Below are 27,254 nucleotides of genomic sequence, written 5' to 3' on the forward strand. Positions count from 1 at the left end.
CCAGCTCTCATATTCATAAAAAAATAAATCTTTAAAAAAGGGAAAAAAAAAACAAATTTCACAACTCAAATGTATTTTATCTAATTAAAGTGGCAATTGTACCCAAACTTACAAAGACTATCTCTTAATCTCCAAAATGTTTAGTGATCATGATCATGATCATCATTGAATTAACAGCATTTCAATACAAGCACAAGCTCTCTATGTTCTCAAGTTACTCATGTATCAGATGAGGGAGTTATGCTAGATTATCTCTTCAGTTCTTTCCAGCTCTAACATTGTTAACATTTAATCTATCTCAATATATCATACTGTGCAGTCCTGAATGGGTATGAGCAATATTCTTTTTTTTTAAAGATTTATTTATTCATGCATACAAGAACTGGGGTATAGGCCAGAGGCATGGGAGGGTGAGAGGATTCACCAGAGACAGAGCAGAGAACAGAAAAGGTAGACTGACTGAAATAAACTGCTGTGGGAAGCAGCTGGCAAGACAGGAAAGGTTTGCTGAGCCATTTGGGATTCTCGCCGGCTGGCTGGGATCGAACCCGCGCTGCAGAGGCTGCGGGCAGCTACACGGTGCTGTGCTCAATCGCCTGCGCCACCAGGGGAGGCCCTGGGTATGAGCAATATTCTTTTTTTTTTTAATTTAAATTTTATTTCTATATTCCCCATACAATTACAACCCCCTTACTTTGACCCCACCCCTCCTTTCCCTGCCCCCCCACCCCCCATAGAGTGTCTCTGGTTCATAGTTGTTTGTTGATTTTGATATTTTCTTTCTTATAGTTATTCTTTTTCCTAGTCCCTTATTTAAGTTTTCTAGATTCCTGCTATGAGTGAGACCATCTGGTATTTTATGAGCAATATTCTTAACCCCTATCTTTTAAGTACCTTATCAATATTTGATCCTCTTTCTGGCATTAATGACTACTACCATTCTCAGCAACATGGATAGAGCTAGAAGGAATTATGCTCAGTGAAATAAGCCAGAAGGAAAAAGAAAAATATCGGATGATTTCATTAATAGCAGGAATATAGGGGACCCAAATAAGACATCAGTGTAAAAAAAATAGTAACAGTACAAAACACAACAAAGCAAAAATGGACAATTATAAATCAGAGACATGCTGCAGGGGAGGAGGAGGGAGAGGGATCAGAGGGAGGGAGGGAGGAGCACAGGGGACTGAGGTGATGGTGCACGGGTGCCTTGGGCAAGGAAATTCTATGGGGACTACACCTGAAGGGGTGGGGGGAAGCAAATATTGTTTAAAAATGAACAATGATGTAAAAAAAATTAAAAATAAAAAATAAAATAAATAAAATGCTTATAATTGAAAATAAGCTCACAAATCCTTAAACACAGAACCTGCTGTGGGAAAAACTATAAAAACAGCCAAAGCATCATTTTCATCCTGTTGTTCCCAGATACCTGTTCTATATTCTTACAGACCTATATTTACCACCCTTCTTAATGTTTTAGTAATTGACAACTTCCTTTATTATTCTCCTCTTAAAAATAATATTTCAATATAGGACTCTGGGAGACTGGAATTCTTTTGAAGGCAAAGGAATAAGTTTCTTAGAATAGAACTTCAGGTTCCATAATAGTTGTTTGTGATATTTTGGTACAAGAAGATTCTCTGTGTTCTCACATTATACTCTAAGGGAATCAAATTATCCTTAGGTCATTCCTGCCTAGACATATAGTAAAAGTTCCTAGAACAAAAGTCAATCTCACTCAATATATAGCCCTTGATTATAGCCACAGTGGTCATATCTTTGTTGTGATACATGTTATGAGATACTTATTACAAGACATTTACCTTATAAGAAAGTATGAAAAACTCTCTCATTGTCACTGGGTCTTTGTCACATTGCACAGCCAAGTTCCAAGCTGAAAGTTAACATGAAATAAGAGAATTATGAAAATCTAAGATTTACTTTGCATCATTTTAATCTCTTCTACCTACATTTTTAATATTATTGTACTCAATAAGAGGCTTCTTTGGGGTTAAAAAAGCTAACTTTAGGTTACTGAAGACATTTCTGCAGGTAAATTTAGAGACTTCTATCACCTTCATTGGAATGACCAATGGAGGTAGAGCTGAAATTTTTTTAAATTTTGGAACATAAAATTCTTAGTTGGTACAAACCCATCTAAGAATGAGGAACACCAAGGAGCTTGCCAACTGGAATTGGTGAAAGGAAGTTTAAATTCAGCAAAGAACAGGGTACACTAAAATTTAGGTTGAAGTAAATTACTGAAGATTCACATTGTCCATAGAGCAGTGGAAGCCTTCATTAAACAACATTCAGTATGAACTCCATCTTGAAAAATAAAAATTAAAATTCAGTAGTAGTACTGGAAAATATCTTTTCAAACTCAAAAGATCAAAGGCATTAAACCTTTCTATACTTTCAATGTTTTTTTTAAATTTTCCATTATTTGCCTAAGTTTCTTAGAGGTCAGATTGTTGTATTTACTCCCTTTTCTTCTTTATTAGCGTCCCAGTAATTCCTACAAAGCAGAAGAGGTTCTATGTAGAACCAGTCCTCTTTGTGACATTGCTGCTGAATTGCTCTTGTTTATTTATTACTGTAATAACTGTCTCCACAATTTAAAAATCATTTTTTACTTAAATAGAGACTGAATAAATTACACACTTCATAAGTGTACAGCTTGATGAATTTTCACAAAGTGACTATATCCATGCAGTCAATTCAGATAAAGAAAGATCTTTATCATTATCAGAAACATGGAAGCAAGTTCATTAACCCTTTTTAAGTCCAACCCCCTACATGGGTAACAACTATCCTGAGCTCTAACACCATAAATTAATTATGCTCTTCCCCCCCCATGTACAAATGGAATGATGCAGTATATACTCAATATATGCTTCTTTTGCTACCATTATGTTTGTAAGATTCATGCATATTGTTACGTGTAGTTTATTTTTGATAAATCACATTTAGCGATAAATTGGGCATTCTAGACTAAGTTTAGAAGCATAACTTTAGGAACCTGTAGTTACAATTCATCATTTTATCCTTAGACCTATTATATATAAAAGAAAACTACTATTTACTTTGTACCCATAGTATGCCAATCATATACACTGTTTCATTTAAATCCTAACAGACCTATAAAGCATATTTCTTCCATGGTATAGTGAGTGCGAGATTAAGCAAATTATCCTTGTACCCAGAACTACAAATGAAAGAGCCTGAATTTATTTTTTCAGAGGTTTTATTTCTTTTAAAACAATATTTGCTTCCCCCCACCCACTCAGATTGAGTCCCCATAGAATTTCCTTGCCCAAGGCACCTGTGCACCATCACCACAGTCTGCTGTGCTCCTTCCTCCCTCCCTCTGATCCCTCTCCCTCCTCCTCCCCTGCAGTATGTCCCTGATTTATAATTGTCTGTTTTTGCTTTGTTGTGTTTTGTACTGTTATTATTTTTTTACACTGATATCTTATTTGGTTCCCCTATATTCCTGTTATAAGTGAAACCATCCAATATTTTTCTTTTTCCTTCTGGCATATTGCACTGAGCATAATTCCTTCTAGCTCTATCCACATTGCTGCGAATGGCATGAGTTTATCTTTTGTGATTGCTGACTAATATTCCACTGTGTACACATACCACATCTTCTTGATCCAGTCATCTATTTTTGGGTATTTGGGTTGTTTCCAAGTTTTAACTATTGTAAACAGTGCTGCAATAAACATAGGTGTACAGGTGTTCTTTTGAATCAATGTTTTTGTGTCCTTTGGGTAGATTCCCTAGGAGTGGAATTGCCAGGTCATATGGTAGCTCAATTTTTAGTAGACTGAGAAACCTCTAGAGAGCTTTCCATAATGGTTGGACTAATTTGCATTCCCACCAGTAATGTAGGAGAGTTCCTTTTTCACTACATCCTTATCAACATTGATTGTTGCTTGTTTTTTTGATAGGTGCCATTCTTACTGGTGTAAGGTGGTAGCTCAGTGTGGTTCTAATTTGCATTTTCCTGATTATAAGGGATGTTGAACATGTTTTTATATTCCTGTTGGCCATTCGCATTTCTTCTTTGGAGAAATGTCTTTTAAGTTCTTCTACCCATTTCTTGACTGGATTGTTTATTTTATTTTTGTTGAGTCGTGTGAGTTCCTTGTATATCTTTGTGATCAGTCCCTTATCAGTTGAATGGAGTGCAAAGACTTTTTCCCAATCAATTGGTGGGGTGTCTCTCTGTTTTGGTTAATGTCTCTTTTTCTGTACAGAAGCTTTTCAAGTTTGATGTAATCCCAGGTGTTTATCTTTGCCTTCACTATCACTGCCTTGGGTGATGAGTCTTTAAAGATGTTTCTGTGATGTATGTCTTGTAGTGTTTTCCCTATATTTTCTTCTATATATTTTATGGTTTCAGGTCTTATGTCCAATTCTTTTATCCATTTTGAGTTGATTTTTGTGCATGGTGAGAGGTAGTGGTCTAGTTTCATTTTTTTTTTTTTTTCATGTGGAGGTCTAGTTCTCCCAGCACCATTTATTGAATGAACTGTCCCTGTTCCATTGCATATTCTTTGCTCCTTTGTCAAATATTAGTTGTTCATTTAAGTGTGGCTTTATTTTGGGGCTGTCTATTCGGTTCCATTGTTGTGTTTTTGTTCCAATACCAAACTGTTTTAATTATTATGGCTTTGTGGTATAGCTTAAAGTTTGGAAGTGTGATACCTCCTGAAAGACCCTGAATTTAATCCACATCTGTTTATACCACTCCACAATGTTTCCCAATAGCCACAGAATTTCATTTACCTATTTTCCGAAACCAATGAGCTTCATTAGCCTTTGTGTCTGCAGTAGAGTTTTCTCCATCAAGACCCTGAGCAAGTTTCAGGAGTGCTGCATCAAATAGGAAAATTTGATATTGAGTTCTTTTACTTTATACTCTAACAAAGTTGTTAATCGTGCTTTAAAAACAGTCATATGAGTCTGAACTTAGAAGTACTGAGAGTGTGTGTGTGTGTGTGTGTACATGCACGAGTGCATGCTCATGCCAACAGTAATTATTAAATGACAATAAGCATGACCAAGCTCCCAGAAGCTGTTAACTAAAAATTTTTGGAATAAGCATGTCTTTGGATAGATTTATAATTTTAATTAATCATTCACCACCTGAGGTACAAAGATATGATTTTCATGTAGGAAATAAATAGTACGAACAATCAGTAATAAAGGCTGAAATGGAGATTGAGAATTAGAAGAGTACCAACAGGTTGGTATAATATTTACTGAACCAGAACATTCTGTCATCATCATAAAGTCTTTATTACATACCCACATGCTTTTCTAAGAGATAAGGATGCCAACTAACAAATATTTCTCTTTTGAAAACTTTGATTTCTAAACCACTTTGCTATATTTAACATATATGGATGGATATTTGAGGTATAAAAGCAAACAACTGCAATAAATGGAATAAGGTTTCTAAGATATGGACATTTTGGTGTGTTTTGGACATAAAGAAATAAGTACGTGGGCAGTAGAAAATGAAGACCTATTAGGCAAAAGGGTCACCATGTAGGAAAGCATAGAGTTGGGAAAAGGCATGCAATGTAGGTAAGAGATTAACTTGAATAAAGTAGTACAGGAATTATTAGTGAATACTAGAGGTTACATAGACTTGGGTAGATAGATTGACAATTTCAAAATAAGAGAGCAAACAATCAGTATTTGATACAGATGATATGAAATTTAGAAGGGTCTGACATTTTTATTTGTCTTGCTACTTTTCCCCTATTCAATTCCTATGCTAAGACTAAGTGAAAAGAAGAAAGAAGAAAGGAGGTAGGATGTAAGAAAAGGAGGAGGAAGAAATATCAAAAAATAGAAAGCAAATAGGAATAACAGAACTGAAATAGTTTTTGGAGATGAATGGTAGAAATGATAAACTTTTTTCTGCTTGTGAATAAAGAAATCAAGGTAGAATGTTGTGGAAAACTTTAATAAAGGCATGAAGCTTAAGTTTGAGTCAATGTACTTGGAGAATTTAACAGAAGATAGAAGTAAAATAAAGGACTGAAAAAGAAACCAAGGAGATATTTACCTGTATTCAAGCATGTTAAGAGTCTATCCATCTCTTTCTTTCTAAAAATTAAAGAAAGTAGTGTTTTCATACTGTTCCAATATTTTACTATAGAAAAATACCAAAAAGGCCTGTTATTTGCTTGAGAGTTGGGTACAGTGAAAATTGTAAAGTTTGTCGTTCAAGGTTTCAATACATCCACACTCTTCCCACAACATAGTATACTGTTCCTCATTTAAGTGCCCTCATATTTTTTCCTCTTCCCCTTCTAAACCTACTCAAAGCGAAGAATTTCAATAACTTAAAAGGTTTTATACTATAGGATCACAGTTTGAGAGTAGGCAGTGATCTCTAATTTTTAAGGGGTTTTGTTTTTGTTTTTGTTTTTTGTTTTTTTTTTTTTGAAGACAGGGAACTAGAAACTTTGTTTCAAATAAAATTCTATAAAGGCCTAATAGACTAGAGGATATATCAGAGGAGAGATTCTGATTAAACCGGACTCATCTTTTTGGAAGTCCATAAGGCAGTGTCACAGAATTTCCAGGGTTCTGAGAAATATAGTTTAAAAACCACTATTCCAGGGCCTCCCTGGTGGCACAGGTGGTTGAGCACCTCACTGTGAAGCTGTCCACAGCCTCTGTAGTGCGTGTTCAATCCAGGGCGCCTGGCAAGAATCCCACATGGTGCGGCAGACTTCTCCTGTCTCGCCCGCTGCTCCCCTCAGCAGTGTATTTCATCACTCAGCAGTGTATTTCATCACTCTGCCTATTCTGTTCCCTGCTCTGTCTCTGGTGAATCCTCTCACCCTCCTGCGCATCTGGCCTGTACCCCGGTTCTTATATAAATAAATAAATCTTCAAAAACAACAACAACAACAAAAAACACTACTCCATTATACAAATCAAGAAACAGATCTGAAAATGGGGCATGATTTCTCCAAGGTCATGCAATTGGTGACAAAGTCAAGACTACTTCCTGTTTCTCCTGACCCTTTGTCAAGTTTCTCTAAGGGGTATATAAACTTTAACAGGTGGAAACAACTCATTTTTTTTAAACAAAGGAATGAATATGAAATTATTGGCAAACTCAACTAAGGAAGATTATAGGAAATAAGGTAGAGACTACTATAAGACTGGCCTATCAAGAGAAGGACTAGTATAGTATAAAATAAAGACTGTGTTTCAGGGAAAGTAGCAGGATTATCAAGGATATAAATATTAGAAATCTGGTCTATATAAAGTAACTTCTTACAGTAAATTTTATTTTATTATTTTTTAAAGATTTATTTATACAAGAACCGGGGTACAGGCCAGATGTGTAGGAGGGTGAGAGGATTCACCAGAGACAGAAAGGCAGACTGACGAAATACACTGCTGAGAGGAGTAGCAGGCGTGACAGGAGAGGTCTGCTGCACCATGTGGGACCCTTACCGGATGCAGAAAGTTTCACAGAGCGGCGCTCAAAAGCCTGCACCAACAGGGGAGGTCCTAGTAAATTTTATTAATTTGAATTTATTGAGTTAAAGTTGACAACTTCACGATTCAATTTAGATATAATTTACAAAGGGTCCATTAAAGAAAGAAATTGCACAGATATGTATCAGGACTTAAAAAGGGATCTATTTAGTAGATAACCTGCTTCTAAAAATTTTAGCACACAAATTGTTAATACATAGGCAGATATGGCTAATTTAAAACCATAGAATTTTTTAAAAACTTTTTACATCATTGTTCATTTTTTTAAAATTTATTTATTTTTATACAAGAACCGGGGTACAGGCCAGATGTGTGGGAGGGTGAGAGGATTCACCAGAGAGCGGGGAACAGAACAGGCAGACTGCTGAGGGGCACAGCAGGCAAGACAGGATCGGTCTGCTTTGCCATGTGGGAATCTCGCTGGCAGGCCGGGATCGAACCTGTGCAGCAGAGGCTGCAGACAGCTTCACAATGCGGCACTCCACCACCTGTGTCACCAGGGAGGCCCATTGTTAATTTTTAAAGAATATTTGCTTTCCCCCACCCCCTTAGATTGAGTCCCCATAGAGTTTCCTTCACCAATGCACCCGTGCACCTCAGTCACCTGCGCTCCTCCCTCCCTCCCTCTGCAGTATGTCTTTTCTTCCTCCTCCCCTGTAGTATGTCTCTGATTTATAATTGTCCGTTTGAGATTTGTTGTGTTTTGTACTGTTATTACTTTTTTTATACTGATGTCTTATTTGGTTCCCCTATATTCCTGCTATAAGTGAAATCATCTGTTATTTTTCTTTTTCCTTCTGGCTTATTTCACTGAGCATAACTCCTTCTAGTTCCATCCACATTGCACAAATGGCATATGTTTATCTTTTTTGAATACTGAATAATATTCCATTCATATGGAATCACAAAAAACCATGAATAGCCAAAGCTCTACTGATGAAAACAAAGGAGAAAGGAGGTATCACACTTCCGAACTTCAAGCTATACTACAAAGCCATAATAATTAAAACAATTTGGTATTGGAACAAAAGCACACACACAGACCAAAGGAACAAAATAGAGAGCCCAGAAATAAAACTGCACTTATATGGGCAACTGATCTTTTACAGAGGAGCAAAGAATATTCAATGGAATATGGACAGTTTGTTCAATAAATGATGCTGGGAAAACTGGACCACCAAATGCAAAAAAATGAAACTAGACTACTACCTCTCACCATGCACAAAAATCAACTCAAAATGGATAAAAGAACTGGACATATGACCTGAAACCATAAAATACATAGAAGAAATTATAGGTAAAACACTACAAGACATACATCTCAGAAACATCTTTAAAGACTCATCACCCAAAGCAGTGACAGTGAAGGCAAAGATAAACGCCTGGGATTACATCAAACTGAAAAGCTTCTATACAGAAAAAGAGACATTAACCAAAGAAGAGAAACACCACACTGAATGGGAAAAAATCTTTGCACTCCATTCAACTGATAAGGAACTGAGCGCAAAGCTATGCAAAGAACTCACACCACTTAACAAAAACAAAATAAACAATCAGTCAGGAAATGGGCAGAAGAACTTAAAAGACATTTCTCCAAAGAAGAAATGCAAATGGCCAACAGGCATATGAAAACATGTTCAACATCCCTCATAATCAGGGAAATTCAAATTAAAACCACACTGAGATACCACCATACACCAGTAAGAATGGCACCTATGAAAAAAAACAAGCAACAACAAATGTTGGTGAGGATGTGGTGAAAAGGGAACTCTCCTACATTGCTGGTGTGAGTGCAAACTGGTCCAACCATTATGGAAAGCTGTCTGGAGGTTCCTCTGTCTACTAAAAATGGAGCTACCATAAGACCCGGCAATTCCACTCCTAGAGATCTACCCAAAGGACACAAAAACATTGATTCAAAAGAACACCTGCACACCAATGTTTATTGCAGCACTATTTACAATAAGTAAAACCTGGAAACAACTCAAATGCTCAAAAATAGATGACTGGATTAAGAAAACCATAGAATTTTTAAAACAGAAAGGAACTTTACAAGTGATCTATTCCTCACAAAGAAATGGAAAGACACCCCCTGCTCATGGATTGGAAAAATTAACATTATCAAAATGGCCATCCTACCAAAAGCAATTTACAGATTCAATGCTATACCAATAAAAATTTCAATGACATTCTTCAAAGAAATAGAACAAATACTGATGAAATGCATATGGAGCCACCCAAAACCCCAAATAGCCAAAGCCCTCCTGAAAAAAAAGAAGGGAATGGAGGCATCACACTCCCAGATATCAAACAATACTACAAAGCCATAATCATCAGAACTGCATGGTATTGGAACAAGAACAGACAAATGGACCAATGGAACCAAACAGAAAAGCTAGAAATAAACCCACAGATTTACGGTCAACTAACCTTTGACATAGGAGCAAAGAATATGCACTGGAGCAAAGAAATTTTATTCAATAAATGGTGCTGGGAAAACTGGGTCACTACATGCAAAAGAATGAAGCTTGACTACTACCTCACACCATACACAAAAACCAACTTAAAATGGATTAAAGAACTAGACATAAGACCTGAAACCATAAAATATATAGAAGGAAATATAGGCGAAACACCACATGACATGCACCTTAAAGACATCTTTACAGATGCATCACCCAAAGCACTGATAGTGAAGTCAAAGATAAACAACTGAGACTACATCAAATTAAAGAGCTTCTGCACAGCAAAAGAGACAATAACCTAAACAATGAGAAATCCCACTGACTGGGAGAAAATTTTTGCACCCAACCCTAATGATAAAGGACTGATCCCAAAAATCCACAAGGAGCTGATGAGACTCACCAAAAACAAAGAAAATAATCCAGTCAAAAAATGGGCAGAAGAGCTAAAAAGAAACTTCTCCAAAGAGGAAATGCAAATGGTCAACAGGCATATGAAAAAATGTTCAACATTACTTGTAATCAGGGAAATGCAAATCAAAATTACTATGAGATACCATCTTACACCAGTGAGAATGGCACATATTAAAAAAACTAGCAACAACAAATGTTGGTGAGGATGTAGAGAAAAAGGAACTCTCTTGCACTGCTGGTGAGAGTGCAAACTGGTCCAACCACTAGGGAAAGCTGTATGGAGATTCCTCAACCTACTAAAGATGAGAGCTTCCATATGATCCAGCAATTCCACTCCTAGGTATTTACCCAAATGACGCAGAAACATGAATTCCAAAGGGCACCTGCATCCCTATGTTTATAGCAGCACTATTTACAATAGCTAAGCTATGGAAACAACCTAAATGCCCAAAAATAGATGACTGGATCAAGAAGATGCGGGGTGTGTGTGTGTGTGTGTATGTATATACAGTGTGTGTGTGTGTATGTATATACACATATATACACACACACACACAATGAATATTACTCAGCAATCAAAAAACATAAACTCATGCAATTTGCAGCAACCTGGATGGAGCTACAAGGGATCATGCTCAGCGAAATAAGCAAGAGGAAGGATTAGGGTCAAAATAAGGGGGGGTACAATTGTATGGGGAATATAACCACAATGAAAAGCATACATTGTGCAAAAAATGAAAAATTATGTAATAATTATATAAAATAAAATATTAAAAAAATAAATGAGCATCTCATGAAGAAAAAAAATAAGGGACTAGGAATAAGACTAACTATAATAAAGAATAAAATCAAAATCAACAGTAACTATAAACCAGAGACACACTATGGGGTGGGGGGAGGGCAGGGAGAGGAAGGATTATTAGGGTCAAAATAAGAGGAGTGCAATTGTATGGGGAATAGAACCAAAATGAAAATGCATACATTGTGCAAAAATGAAAAATGATGTAAGAATTATATAAAATAAAATATTAAAAAGGAAGTGATCTATTCTAGCTGTTTTTGTTCAACAGATGAAGAAAATAAAGGTTAAAGTAGTTGAATAAGTTGTTACTGCCTAAGGTAAACAAAAAGTTAGTGAAATAGCAAAAATCAGAACTCAAGGTTTTTTTTTTTTTTTTTTTAGAACTCAAGTTTCTGACTCTACTGAATTAAGACTTTTTTCTTTTTGCAAATTAGTGTAATCTAGTCGGTAAATCTGGACCTGACATATACCTGAAAACGCTGCTGGCAGATGTTTCTGCTACTATTTATACCTGACAACAGTAAAGGCATATAGCACAGCAGACCTCTCCTGTCTTAGAAGAAGCCTGCTTCTCCTCTTAGCAGTTCATTTCAGTAAAGCTGCTTTTTCGTTCTCCATTTGTCTCTGGTGAATTCTTTTACCCCTGTGCCTCTGGCCTCAACCCAGATTCTTCCCCACAACAAATGCAAAATAAAAATAAAAATGCATATATTTAAAATATTCTGTAATTTAAGTTTATTATCAATTCAAACAGCACCCTTTACTTTTCCCCATCTCCTAGTTGGTTTTAAAGGGTGGAGTTTAACTGTATGCCACAAGTTGCATGGAATATGAAGCACTTTGTAAGTCTAATGCTAAAGAACTTTTAATAAATGAAATTCAGTCATTTAAATAAACTGAGGGACTATGTGTAAGATAGTGCCCTAGGTTCCAGAGATACAAAGATAAATACAGAGTCCTAGCCCTCAAAGAGTTCTAACACTGTAGTAGTCATAAAGGTTTAGTCTCTGAATTTTCTTATTTATTTTTTAAATTTTTATTCTGGAAAATTTCAAAGATGTTTAGATGCTAAAAGATGAGTTTAATAAAACCCAAAGTACCCATCCCCTAATTTGAACAATTATTAACTCATCATCTATCTTTCAATGGTACATCCACTCACTCCTTTCCCTGATATATTATTTTAGAGCAACTTGCAGAAATCACATCACTTCATAAATATTTTAGGGTATGTTTTAAGGATCTTTAAAAAATACCTCACTACTGTTGAAAATCCTAAAAATTAATAATTTCTTAATATCATCAAATTTCCAATTGTCTCATTAGTATCATTTGATAAATCTGCTTGCATTACCTTTTAAAGTACTCTTTATTTAGTACTCAGAACCTGCATAGAGGTGACACTTATATATGGTTGGGTAAATTCTGTACTATAAAAATCATATCATAAATATTATGTCATCAATCCAATATTATTACCTCACTCATAGATATTTCTTAAAGAATACAACTGAGAAATATATTGCCTTCAGGTAAAAATATATAAAGCACAGATATGCTATTATAGTATTTTTATCCAAGTAGAGAATATAGAGATGAGGTGAATATTCCTCTGAAGGATAACCCTAATCTACACCTTGAATAGTTTTCTTTCAAATCATTAGGAGGTAATGAATTTTGTAAATGAAAAACCAGTACCATAGAAACTGTGAGCAGAAAGATATATGAATATCCCTAGCTAAACTGATATAGAATTAGAATCAATGAGCTATCCAGGTTTATTTTTCTGTGGGAAATTAAGAGATACACCTATATTTAAAGTTAAGAGATACATCTATATTACCCATTATAGCATATATCTGACAATATAAAGTTTATATTGAAAGTTAGTATATTTTTATAATGGTGAATACATCATTTCTTTTGAAATGACTTACTTTTCTTCAGATTCTGGCGTTTGAGAAACTTTTGGAAGAGTAAGACGAAACAAACACCTGTATGATAAAGTAATATAAAAAGTTATGTTTAGGCAGAAACATAGGAAAGAATATATACTATTTTATGAAGCTTGATTATCCCAGCAGTCAAAATTGAAAAAAGAGAGGTTAACAGAGAAATTAATTTTATTTATCAATCTGCATTTTTTTTAATGGTTGCAATGAAAACACCAATTTTGTATTTTGGAACAGTAAATAATTTTAAAATAAGTGGGTTGCTTAATGACTATTTTTTAAATAGTTCCACAATTTATATCATTTTCCCCAATCATCTGCTAGAACATTTAAAGGGACCTGGAACTGGCTTTTGGATTTCACATAAACTGATATAACTATTCTTTGATGGAATCTGGCATCACAATGACAAACTGACAAATAAGGTCTTTTATAAAGTTTCAAACTAAAAATCTTTTTTAAAAAATATCATCTAGAATGAATAATTTTAGATATTTGTCTGACTGAGGGATTGCAAAGATCTCAACACTCATGATACATTCATTTCTGTAGCTCCATTTTCCTTCAGAAGTGTAGCTGACCAACGGCAAAGCCACTCTAGAACCCATTCAGTTTTCAATTTTTCCCAGTTACATTTTCTATGTCATATACCATTAGGAGGTATCATGTCCAAATGTTAATGTTCTCTGCATCATTTTGTAAGTAAAATGATAAAACCATTTTCAGTTTATGGCCACAGTATCCTGAATGTTCCTAATCTTATCTGATAAACCATTTTTACTTATAGTCATCAACCCTGAACATATGCAATGTCATCATTTTCTTTCATAGAAAGAAAGAAGCTGGGTGGGGGGGGGAAGAATCAGGTTTCATTGATATATTATAAAATTTTAAGTATCCTTATCAATGTTCAGTAGCATTTAAAAAAATAGAAAAATTCTAACATTTGTATGGAACCACATAAGACACTGAATTTCAAAATCACCTTGAGAAATAACAATGCTGGTGGCATCATAATTACTCATTTCAAAATATAATACAAAGCTATGGCAATTAAAGTAGTATGCTACTGGCAAAAATAAAAAAAAAAAGAGAAAGACACACAGACCTACAAAATTGAATAGGGGCCTAGAAATAAACCCATGCATATATAGTCAACTAATATTTGACAAAGGTATTCAAAAATACTCAATAATTGGTACTGAGAACACTGGATATTCACATACAAAGTAATGAATCTTAATAGGGGAGGGAAGAACACAAGTTATTATGGCAATGATGCACAGGTAAATTGGTGGTGGGTTTTCTATTGGGTCTACACATGAGAGGAGAAAGCAAACATTGTACAAAAATAAACAGTGATGTAAAATATATATATAAATAAATTATATAAAAATAAAAAATGAATTTTACAATAATTATAAAAATTGAAAGGGGATAAAAGATTTATTAATTAGTTGTATTAACTAGTTTTTTAAAAATTTTTTTATATCATTGTTCATTTTTAAACAATGTTTGCTTCCCCCAACCCACTCAGGTGTAGTCCCCATAGAGTTTCCTTCACCAATGCACCCGTGCACCATCACCCAGTTCCCTGTGTTCTCCCTCCCTCCCTCTGATCCCTCTCCCGCCTCATTCCCTGCAGAGTGTCTCTGATTTATAATTGTCTGTTTTTGCTTTGTTGTGTTTTTTACTGTTATTTTTTTACACTGATGTCTTACTTGGTCAAAGGGGATAAAATATTTATATATGGTTGGACAGAGAGGAAGAATGTATGAGAAGAAGTTATCTGCTTCACTCCTGGGAGAATAATCTAACAGCCCAAATAGGTATGGAACCCAGAGGATCCCATGACTTAGGGCAAAACTAGAGCACCTCCATTACTCTGGAGTTCAACACTAACCATATGCTACAGAAGAATCACTGAAAATTTTCAACTCTAAAAAACAAAGTGGGTGGTGAGTGGTGTGGCTGGGATAGAAACTGCTGTTCATAGGCTGCTCCTATGATAAGGTGATCCCAAGAAGTGGAGAGTTGCTTAATGTGGACCTAATCATGAAGAGAGACCTGCAAAAGGGCTGGGGTGAGCCAACTGGACAGGGTCTCCAGTGAAGAAGACAAAGAGCAGAAAACCATGAGTCCCTCCCCCCGCATCTCTTGGGCCTTGAGCCAATACAGTGAAACTGCACTTGAAACTTAAATAAGGGACCAGGAAAATGAATAACAAATAAATAAGACAACTGAACACACAATTATTCTCAAAACAACAATAATGGGGAAATGGAAAATTATAACAAATGGCACCTTGAGTCCTAAGGGGGAATATTTCACCATACAGAGAGAATTAATCTCCAGAAACCAATCACAAAGACATGGAAGATGGTTTCTTCCTCTCAGATACAGAGTTCAAAATCACCGTGATAAAGAGATTCAAAGACATGGAAGAAAGCAAAGCAAAGCTGATCAAAGATATACAAGAAATTTCAGAAAAACAAATGAACGTCCTGAGAAATAAAATTAATGAACAGAAAATGGAAATTAAACCTTTAAATAAGACAAAAACAGAGATGCAGGATGTGAAGAGATCAATACAGCAGATAACTGCTATATAACTGGAAAAAGCTATGGAAAGAATCAAACAAAATGGAAGATCAAGTCAGTGACTGCAAAGATGATAATGTACAGACTCAAGGTGGAGGAAGAAAGAGACATATGAAGAAAAAAAATGAAGAAACACTTCAAGAATTATCCAATTCCACAAGGAAAGGCAATGTAAGAATAATGGGTATCTAAGAAGGGGAACGGATAGAGAAGGGAACAGAGAACTTATTTTAAGAAATAATAGAGGAAAACTTCCCAAACCTAGAGGAGGAAGTAAATATACAAGCCCATGAAGCTAAAAGAATGGCTGGTTACCTAAATCTAACAGACCTACATCAAGACACATAGTAGCAAAATTTCCAAGAGTTCAAAACAAGGATAGAATATTGAAGTTGGTAAAGAGGAGAAAGAGATAACCTGTAAATAAACCCAATTAGGCATACATCTGACTTCTCTAAGGAAATTATTATGGGAAAGGAGAGAATGGAATGACATGATCAAAATATTTAAAGGCAAAAAATGCCAGCCATGAATACTCTACCCTACAAGGCTCTCCTTCATGTATCAGTATTAATCCTAAGTAAACAGACTAAAAAGACACAGACTAGCAGGCTGAATTAGAAAACAGAATCCAACATTCTGGATATTCCAACATATCCTGGAAACACATCTAATTGCAGAAGATAAACGTAGATTGAAAGTAAAGGGTTGAAAAACAATTCTACAAGCTAATGGACCCCAAGAGAAAGCAGGAATAGCCATACATATATCTGATAAACTAGACTTCAGACTAAAAAAAGGTAATAAAACACACAGATGGTCACTACATTATGATCAAGAAGAAAATACACCAGGAAGATATAACACTCATCAATATATACTCACCAAATGAAGGAGCACCAAAATACACTAGACAACTATTATCATTTCTAAAAACAAACATTAGAGAAAATGCATATGTACTAGGAGACTTCAACACCCCGCTCTCACCAACGGACAGATCAATGAGACAAGAAGTAAACAAGGGCACTATAGCCCTAAATAAAGATGTACACCTCATGGACCTAACAGATATCTAGAGGACAATGTACCCCCCAAAAATCTAAATACACATGTTTCTCAAGCACACACAGAACTTTCTCCAGGATTGACATACTGGGTCACAAGCCAAATATCAAGAGATAAAAGAGGATTGAAATCATACCAACTATCTTGTCTGACCATAAAGGCATCAAACCAGAAATGAACCATGAAAAGAAAGCAAGAAACCCATCCATTTTATGGAGATTGAACCCCACAGTACTGGAAGACAATTGGATCAATGAGGAAATCAAAAAGAAATTTAAAAATACCTTGAGATGAATGATGAGGACACAACTTTCCAGAATGTATGGGACACAGCAAAAGCAGTATAAGAGGAAAATATATATCAATACAGGCAGACACTAAGAAACAAGAAGAAACAAAAAATATATTTTCCCATCTCAAAGAACTTTAGAAAAAAACAACAAAAAAGACCCAAAAGCCAGCAGAAGAAAGGAAATAATAAAAATTCAAGCAGAAGTAAATAGAAATAAAAAATCCAAAAGATAAATGAAAACAAAAGCTGGTTCTCTGAAAAATTTAAACAAAATAGACAAACCTCAAGCCAGACTCATAAAGAATAAACAGGAGAAAACACAAATAACTAGGATCATAAACGACATAGAAATGACAACAGACACAGCAGAAATCCAGAGAATAATCAGAAATTACTATAACATTTATATGAAAGTAAGTTCAACAATCTCAAAGAGTTAAATTCCTAGAAATATACAATCACTCAAAATGAGATAAAGAAGAAATAGAAAACCTAAACAAACTACTTAGAAGCAATGAAATTGAAATAGTAATCAAAACCTTCCCCAAAACAAATTCCAGGAACTGATGGTGTCACAAATGAGTTCTACTAAATGTTCAAAGATGAAATGGTGGCTGTCCTACAAAAAAATCTTTCAAAAAAATTGAGAAAGAAGGAATACTACCAAATGTTTTATGAAGCCAACATTACACTAATACCAAAAAGAAACAAAGCTAACACACAAAAAAGAAAACTACAGGCCAATTTCCCTAATGAACACAGATGCAAAAATCCTCAACAAAATCCTAGCAAACCGAATCCATTAAAAGAATAATACACCATGACCAAAAACAGATGAGTAGATCAAGAAGATGGGGAATATATACACAATGGAATACTATTCAGCAATCAAAAATGATAAACGCATGCATTTGCAGTAACATGGATGGATCTGGAAGGGATTATGCTCAGTGAAATAAGCCAGAAGGAAAAAGAAAAATACAGGATGGTTTTACTTATAGGAGGAATATAGGCAACCAAATAAGGGATCAGGAAAACACACACACACACACACACACACACACACACACACATATATAACAATAATAATAAAATTTAAAAAATAGCAGGCAACCACACATCAGAAACATTCTGCAAGGGAGGGGGAGGAAGAGGGACCAAAATAGGGGAGAGAAGAGCACAAGGGCCTATGGTCATGGTTCACAGGCGAATTGGTGGTGGGAATGTTGTGGAGAATACACCTAAAAGGAGAAAGCATACAAGCATACATTGTACAAAAGTGAACAATGGGCGGGAATCCACTGCTGGGGCAGACTGCGCGCTCAGCAAAGTGCATCTCCGACTCGCCATTTTAGAACAGGGACCTTTCTTCAGTAAAAACTGCTTGAAACCTGGAGAAAGCTCCCTGAGCAGCCAGAGGTAAGCTGGGAAGCCCCCCATGCCAGGCCCCTTCTGGCCAGCAATCCGAGCCCAGAAAGGGAGCGGGTATCCACGGCCAGGGCAGAACACACGTGAACAGGAAAGTGCATCTCTGAACTGGCATTTTAGAACAGGAATCTTCCTTCTATAAAGACTGCTTGAAACTGGAAGAAGCTCCCTGCGCTGCCAGAGGTGAGCTAAAGGGCCCACCTGGTCCCTACTGACAGGGAGTTGGAGCCAAGAGGAGAATCCAGCCATTGGAAGTCCAGAGCGCAATCCAGCCGTCCCACCTCCAGGGAAGTCTGTGGGACTTCAAGACACACCTTTGGAATTAAAGAAACACAGAAGGAGGAGATATTCTGTGACAGCGACCATTAACATACTTAAAGTACAACTGCCTCACTGGACTTCTGGCATAACAGTTTTTGATTCATTTGGACCACCAGATTCCGAAATCCCAAAGGCCGGGTCACACCAAAAAGATGCCAGCAAGTACCAGCGACACAGTGTCCCAACACATAGGGCAAATTAGAAAACAGGTAGCAGGGAGAAGAAAAACTACATGCAACCTAGCAACTCCTCAGGAAAAAGACACACCACAAAAAGAAAACCACCCACCAGATTGCAACAACGGTGACTTGGAAGAACTTCTGCGCCTTCCAGAAAGAGAATTTAAATTGCCGTGATAAAAAAAAAAAACTGAAGGAAGTAAAAAATGATATGGGAAAAATAATCAACGATCAGAAGAATAAAATTGAGTCCCTAAAGAGGGAAGTAAAAGAAATGCAGATGATAGAAGAATTAACGGAAGAGCTAAAGAACTCTGAGAAAAGCAGTGAAAGCAGAATACATGAAATGGAAGAACAAATAAGTACTCTTGAAGACACAGGAATAAAAAGAACCAAAACAGAAAAGGAAAGAGAAGTAAGAAGGAAAAAGAATGAAGAAAGACTTTGGGAACTATCTGACTCCATGAAGAATGGAAATATAAGAGTTACAGGAATCCCAGAAGGAGAAGAGAAAGACCTAGGGAAAGAGAAAATATTCAAGGAAATAATTGAAGAGAACTTCCCAAATGTGAAGGAGGAGCTGAAAATAGACATACAAGAAGCAAGAAGAAGACCAAACTTCCATGATTGCTGCACCCCCCCCTGCAGTGACCTTCAGGGCTAATGGCTGTTGCCATGGTCCCTGAGGTCTGGCGTGGGCAAGGAACCATGCGCGCAGGGGGAGAACAGCAAACTCCCTAAGATGCAGAGAAGCCGAATGCCTGCCAAGAGATAACGACCACCAGAAGCTGCCACAAAGATGATTAAAAGACATGCTGACCACCTGGAACCTTATCTCGCTTTCTCAAGGCCCACAAACTTTATTCTGCTACAACTGTCTCTCTAAAATCTTTCCTTTTTCTGGTCATTGATTGCTAATTAAAAAACATACGTAATTTAATAATTAGGCTAATGCAAATGAAACATTACTAAACACTGTGTTATAATAGAATTGTTGGTTTAATAATCTTTCTGTTATGTGCTTGACTTTAGTACCTTTGATATTAACTGCATGATAATGTAAATTCACCCATGACAATTAATTATGAGTAAACATGAGTAGGTAGTAGTAGTAGTAGTAAGTACAACAAGAATATAATTATGTAGAACAAGAATATAAAGAGTTAATAGCCTGTCTACTTAGGAATACAGCTAGGTCCAGATGTATTTTGGACATAAATCACTGCCCTGTCAATGATAAGCTAAACCTATGAGCAAGCTGATTTCTTTGATGTTCACTGTTCTATGCTTTTAGAAAACACATATATACTGACCACTGACTCAAATAAAGTTGCACTCAGATTTACACTTTCTTGAAGTGTGTCTGTTTGTCATTTCTTTAACCGAATCCCTGACCACCCTGCGCAGTCTCTCAACCCTGAGACGGCCTCATCGTCTACTGCTGTGCTGGTCCGCGGCAGGTGGCGCCCAACGTGGGGCCCGATTTCAAATTTTGCTGAGTTGTCCACCTAAAGAAAGAGGTGAGTAACGAAGAGGTTGCGTTGGGTAAGCTATCTCCTTCTTAGTGTGAGTGTGTGAGTGAATTTTTCCCTTAAAAATACCCTCTTTTAAAAGTCAGGGATAGGATCCTCACTGGAGCGTCCGGAGCTCGCTGATAAAGGGTGATCAGTTTGAGACAGTGAGAAGTTTTTCTAAACTTGAAAACATACTCGTGGTGCTGAGTGTGTGTGAGAGTGCATGAATACGGCTCCACGGCCTTAGGGCTACGGAGTCTGAGTGGGCTGCACCCGCGGTTCCCGTGGAGGACGTCATACGGCATAACGGTCATCTGCTCCTTGGAGCAGCCTGGTCCGGGGTTTATACGGACAGACCTTAGCTAAGACGCCTCCGCAAGTTCCCGCGAGGGACACGGGCCGGACAGCACAGTTGAAATAAAGATCTTGGGTGAGTGAACAAAGCACCACGAGGCCTTGGGTCAAGCACAGACCAAAAACAGAAATCTTTTTCTTTCTATACTGAAAAATATGATTGAAGCACACAGTATTAAAGTAAATAAAATAAAAAAAAAAACTTTGTTGCAACTTTATGAATTTATAATGTGGGTATGCCCGGGGTTTCCTGAAGAAGGCAGTTTATCACTAAAAACCTGGAAAAAAGTAGGAAAAGAAGTACAAGAATTCTATGCCCTTCGTGGCCTATTACTAATTCCTCATCTACTTTAATTAGTTTAGGCATGGCAAACAATGTAGCTCAAAGCTCTCAGCTTTTACATTGGCAAATGAATGAGCATTCTGGTTTATTTCAGCCATATGTGATTCCTTCCTTGCCCTTTTCATTATGGGGCCGTGACATAATGGAATCCATGGGGTTAACTCTCACCACTCCTGATTTAATTGATGAACAGGCTTTTTCTTAGGGGCCATTGCGGAAAATTTATTTGCTGATAAAATTGCTTGGAAAAACAATGATCCTGTCTGGATACCTCAATGGCCCCTTACATCTGACAAAATCCAGGCTATACATGACATTGTCTCTGACCAATTACAAAAAGGGCATTTAGAGCCCTCTAACAGTCCGTGGAACACGCCTGTCTTTGTAATAAAAAGTCAGGAAAATGGAGACTTCTTCAAGATCTCCGCTCAATTAATGACACTATGCATGACATGGGAGCGCTTCAACCTGGACTCCCCTCCCCTGTAGCTGTTCCAAAACAAAATCATATTATAATTATTGATCTGCAGGACTGTTTTTTCACTATTAAACTTTACCCTGATGATTCTCCTAGGTTTGCCTTCAGTGTTCCCTCTGCAAATTTTCACCAATCCTGGCAACGATTTCAATGGAAAGTCCTGCCTCAAGGCATGAAAAATTCTCCTACTTTATGTCAAAAATTTGTTGATCAGGCTTTACAAGCTACCAGACATAAATTTCCTGATGCATATATCATTCATTACATGGATGACATTCTCCTGAGCCACTCCTCTAAGGAAGGTGTGGAGACGCTTTTACAATGTTTAATTACTGACCTAACCTCCTTTGGTCTTGTCATTGCTCCTGACAAAATTCAGTGTGAGCGACCACTTAACTATCTGGGAAAAACCATTCATGATGAGTTCATCATGACTCAAAATCTTCAAATCCGCCTTGATAAACTTTCCACATTAAATGATTTTCAAAAGTTACTAGGAAACATTAATTGGATTCGTCCTTATCTTAAAATTACTACAGGTGATTTACACCCTCTTTTCCAGATTTTACAAGGAGATCCTAACCCTAAATCACCTCGGTCCTTGACGCCCAAGGCCATTTCAAAACTGCATTTGGTTGAACAAAAACTTTCTGAAGCTAGAGTTTCTCAAATTGATTATTCATCACCATGGGAATTACTTATTTGGCACACAATCAAACAAAAATGGTCACATCTTATACATCTATGTGTGCATTTCTCATAATGAAAGGGCTGACACATTCTAAAGAATTGTTTGCCAGGCTTCCTGCCACTATTACTGTCCCATATACTAGAACACAGTTTGAATTTCTGCTTCAAAATGATGATGACTGGGGCATAGCCTTGCTCAATTTTCCTGGTCAGGTCAAAATTCCACCTGCCACAGCACCCTATTTTAAAATTTGCAATGGAAACTGCTTTTACTTTTCCAAAAATTGTTTCCTCGCAGCCTCTGCCCGGAGCTGCCGTTGTTTTTACTGACGGTTCCTCCTCTGGAATTTCGGCAGTATATCATCCTGATCAACCTCCTATACAGCGTTTCTCTAAAGGAATTTCTGCTCTCCCGCCCAGCCACCACTCTTTTTCCAGACGTTACTAAACCTACAACTGCATCACATAAAAATCTTGTTCATGAAAGTTCCCTTAAATGTTTCCCCCGTGGCACTAGATCAAGGGTCTGAATTAGAGAAAATGAATAAAAAAACTCAAAAACTTATGGCTGTCTGTATCCCTAAATAACATCAAAGAGGACCCAGCTGACAGCCCCATATTAATAAAACAATTGCCTGAACAAATAGGTCGTTTTTGCCTGGCTGGAGGCAAAATGAAACATGCAAAACAAAAGGTAAAAGAAAAAATAGCCTGCAGTATTAGAAAAAGTGATCAGGATTATTGGGATAGTGAAATTGTTTTTCAAAAGCCAAAAGTTAATTCTAGAGCCAATACTGACCTCTTTGCAGAGGCATCGGCTTCCAATTATGAGACCATTCCAAAATCCAGCCCAAATTTCCAGCTCGAACTTGGCTAAAATTGTTGAAATAAAAATAAAAACTCAAAAACAAATAAGAGATAATGTGTCATAATCTTAAATGAAACAAACAAACAAACAAAAAAATGCTCCAATCTTTTCCTGTTAATTATTTGGGGAGGAGGCTAGGTTCCCCCTGGTGGAGTTTTGCCATTTGTTTCTTTAAAAATAAATAAATAAATAAATAAGACCTTTATAAATAATAGTATTCAAAGTTCATTCACAATTGTTAAAGTGATAAAAAATGGTTAAATATGAGTGTATAAGACTATATGACTATAATATAAATAAAAGGTTTTTATTAAAATAATATAAACCCACTGCAGTGGGCTGGTGGGGGCTGCCCTTGATCTCAACAAGCAGCTGCCTGGACTTTTTCTCCAGTGTTGAGATCACTGACAGATCTCTACTACCTTCCTGCTATGGGGGACTAAACTTTTCTATTATCCACCTTAAATAACTATTTTGGTTCATTCTACAAAAAGTTCCATTTCCCTGTGTTTCTCTGATTTTAAAATCTACATTGTCTTAGGCAAAAACTGCTGAGTTACTTTTGACCTGCTAACACGCTATACAGAATGCTTATTGGTTGAATAAAAGCTTTTAATTTTACTTATGGGACCTGTAAAACATTAAGTTTCTTGTTAAAACAAACTAACCTGGTAAAACATAAAGTGATAATACAAACATTTTTGAGCTAAATTCTAAACCTCAAATTTTACAGGCAGACTGTAAAAATTTACCTCTTCTCCTGTTCTCTAGATAACAGTGTTCTTTTATGTTATAAAATATGACTGTTCCCAGTGACATAATGTGTTAACAACCTAAAGCCAAACAATCATTTCTTAAAAAAGTAAACTCCAAAAATATTTTCTTATCAAAAAAGTTAGTAAAAACTGCCGTGACTGCTGTGGTCTTGAGCCCAAGGTCTTTGGTAATAATTAAGATTAGACACTTAAGGCAGAACCCTGCTCCCCTCCCCCGCCCACAGAGGCGGCACTCTCCGACCCGCAGAGAGGAGGAAAACAACAAACCAAAACGGCCACCAAGAACAAACCACGCAGCAAGCGGGACTGTGAGTGGAAAGGAACTATTTCAGCCACCACACCCCGTGAACGGGAGCTGAGGCGAACCCTGCAGGATTCGCCGCGGCGGTGAGCGAACGGCTCTGGGCGCCATTAGAGAAGAACAAAGACCCCGGGAGACGCGCACACAGCCCGGGCTGCCGGTAAGCTTGCGCTGAAAGCGGCGCACTCGGCGCGCTTGAAAAGCAAGTGCACTTCTATTGCTATATATTTTCCTCTTATATATATTTTCCTCTTATATAGCAATAGAAGTGCACTTGCTTTTCAAGCGCGCCGAGTGCGCCGCTTTCAGCGCAAGCTTACCGGATCCCCTGCTCGTGGATTGGAAGAATAAACATTATTAAAATGGCCATCCTTCCAAAAGCAATATACAGATTCAGTGCTATTCCAATCAAAATTTCAATGTCATTCTTCAAAGAAATAGAACAATTATTGATGAAATTCATATGGAATCACAAAAAACCCCGAATAGCCAAAGCTCTCCTGAAAAAAAAAAAGAAGGGAATGGAGGCATTACACTCCCAGACTTCAAACTCTACTACAAAGCCATAATCATCAAAACTGCATGGTATTGGAACAAGAACAGACATACAGACCAATGGAATCGAATAGAAAATCCAGAAATAAACCCACAGTTTTATGGTCAACTAATCTTTGATAAAGGAGCAAAGACTATGCATTGGAGCAAAGAAAGTTTGTTCAATAAATGGTGCTGGAAAAACTGGGTCGCTACATGCAAAAGAATGAAGCTTGACCACTACCTCACACCATACACAAAAATCAACTCAAAATGGATTAAAGAACTAGACATAAGACCTGAAACCATAAAATACATAGAAGGAAATATAGGCGAAACACTACGGGATTTGCACATCAAAGACATCTTTACAGACACATCACCCAAAGCACTGATAGTGAAGACAAAGATAAACAGCTGGGACTACATCAAATTAAAGAGCTTCTGCACAGCAAAAGAGACAATAACAAAAACAAAGAGAAACCCCACCAACTGGGAGAACATTTTTGCACCCAACACTAATGATAAAGGACTGATCACAAAAATCTGCAAAGAGCTGATGAGACTCAGCAACAACAAAGAAAATAATCCAGTCAAAAAATGGGCAGAAGAGCTAAAAAGAAACTTCTCTGAAGAGGAAATGCAAATGGCCAACAGACATATGAAAAAATGTTCAACATCACTTGTAATCAGGGAAATGCAAATCAAAACTACCATGAGATACCATCTCACACCAGTGAGAATGGCACATATTAAAAAAACTAGCAACAACAAATGTTGGCGAGGATGTGGAGAAAAAGGAACTCTTGTGCACTGTTGGTGGGAGTGCAAACTGGTCCAACCACTATGGAGAGCTGTGTGGAGATTTCTGGACCTACTAAACATAGAGCTTCCATATGATCCAGCAATTCCACTCCTAGGTATTTACCCAAAGGACACAGAAACATCAATTCCAAAGAGCACCTGCACTCCTATGTTTATAGCAGCACTGTTTACAATAGCTAAGCTTTGGAAAAAACCCAAATGCCCAAAAATAGATGACTGGATCAAGAAGATGTGGTACATATATACCATGGAATATTACTCAGCATTCAAAAAAGATAAACACATGCAATTTGCAGCAACATGGATGGCACTGGAAGGGATCATGCTCAGCGAAATAAGCCAAAAAGAAAAAGAAAAATACCGGATGGTCTCACTCATAGCAGGAATCTAGAAAACTTAAATAAGGGACCAGGAAAATGAATATAAGAAAGTGAAAATCAAAATCAACAAAAAACTATGAACCAGAGACACTTTTTGGGGGGTGGGGGGCGGGAGGGGAAGGATTGGGGTCAGAATGGGGCGTTTGCAATTGTATGGGGGAATATAAAAATAAAATTTAATATTTAAAAAAAAAAGATTAGACACTTATTCTGTGTACAGATTTTAGCTGTTAACTCATTAAAAACCTCAGTATCTTCACACATATTGGTAAAATAACTATGTTTCAAAATATATGCACATGGCAAAAATTTTAAATGTATATCAAGAGATCTCTGTTTCTGTTTGTCTTTTTTTGTGTTTGTTTTGTTTTTTACCTCCGGAGGACTAATTATAGATGGCGCCTTTATAAATTATCATAAAACAAATCTTGACATCTTGATCAAACATTTTTTTAATAAACAAAAACTAGTTTAAATTTTATAATATAATTCAAAGCATATATGCCTTAAAGTTATGTTAAGTATTAATACTTTGTTTAAATGTGTTTATTTCAAAAGAAATTTCTGGTATAAAAGGTACTTTTGTCTTTCCTACTGAGTCACATGTATGTAAAAAATGTACTTAGTATCTATATGGTGCTCTGATTTTTTTGATTTGCCTAATTGCTTCTTTATTAGCCAGCCTAGAAAAACCTAGGTATGTGCCATTATGTTATTAACAACCATGCAAAATGCAATTCCAGTCATAACAAAAACTAAAGCTACAACTAAACTTTCAGGTTCACTTTTTGCACCTATTTGTGAGAGCTAAAAATTCTAATGTCGTATTACCTTGTATGTTTACATTTAAGTCATCTAGTGCAAAGAGATGACAGTATTATAATGTATTATAATGCCTTACTGCTAATGAAAGATGTAACAATCCTAAATCAATGTAATGTAAAATGTGTGTTTAAAAAAAAGTATTAAAAATAGATATTTTAATGGTCTTAAAAGTAAAGTGATAAGTGTTAAAACAAATATTAAAAGGTCTAAAAGAATTAAAAGTAACAAAGCTAAGTAAAGTGTTGAACATCTGAAAAAGGAATTTCAGGAAAACAAATTTTGTATACTCAAATGATTTATAT

The 27,254-nt window shown here is 36.5% G+C and overlaps 1 protein-coding gene across 1 annotated transcript in view; it reads right to left on the reverse strand.

Annotated features, from left to right (window-relative positions):
- TEX11 (testis expressed 11) overlaps positions 1 to 27,254 on the reverse strand; it is a gene marked incomplete at both ends in the record, with an annotated part of 405,993 nt that overhangs the window by 77,248 nt on the left and 301,491 nt on the right. The window contains 4 exons of the mRNA XM_084259198.1: positions 1,827 to 1,897; positions 4,801 to 4,887; positions 6,092 to 6,132; positions 13,161 to 13,217. Of these exons, the coding sequence (XP_084115324.1) occupies positions 1,827 to 1,897; positions 4,801 to 4,887; positions 6,092 to 6,132; positions 13,161 to 13,217 (256 nt within the window). The remainder of the gene's footprint in view (positions 1 to 1,826; positions 1,898 to 4,800; positions 4,888 to 6,091; positions 6,133 to 13,160; positions 13,218 to 27,254) is intronic.

This window comes from Talpa europaea (assembly GCF_964194135.1).
Source record: "Talpa europaea genome assembly, chromosome: X".
In the NCBI taxonomy this organism is placed as follows: Eukaryota; Metazoa; Chordata; class Mammalia; order Eulipotyphla; family Talpidae; genus Talpa; species Talpa europaea.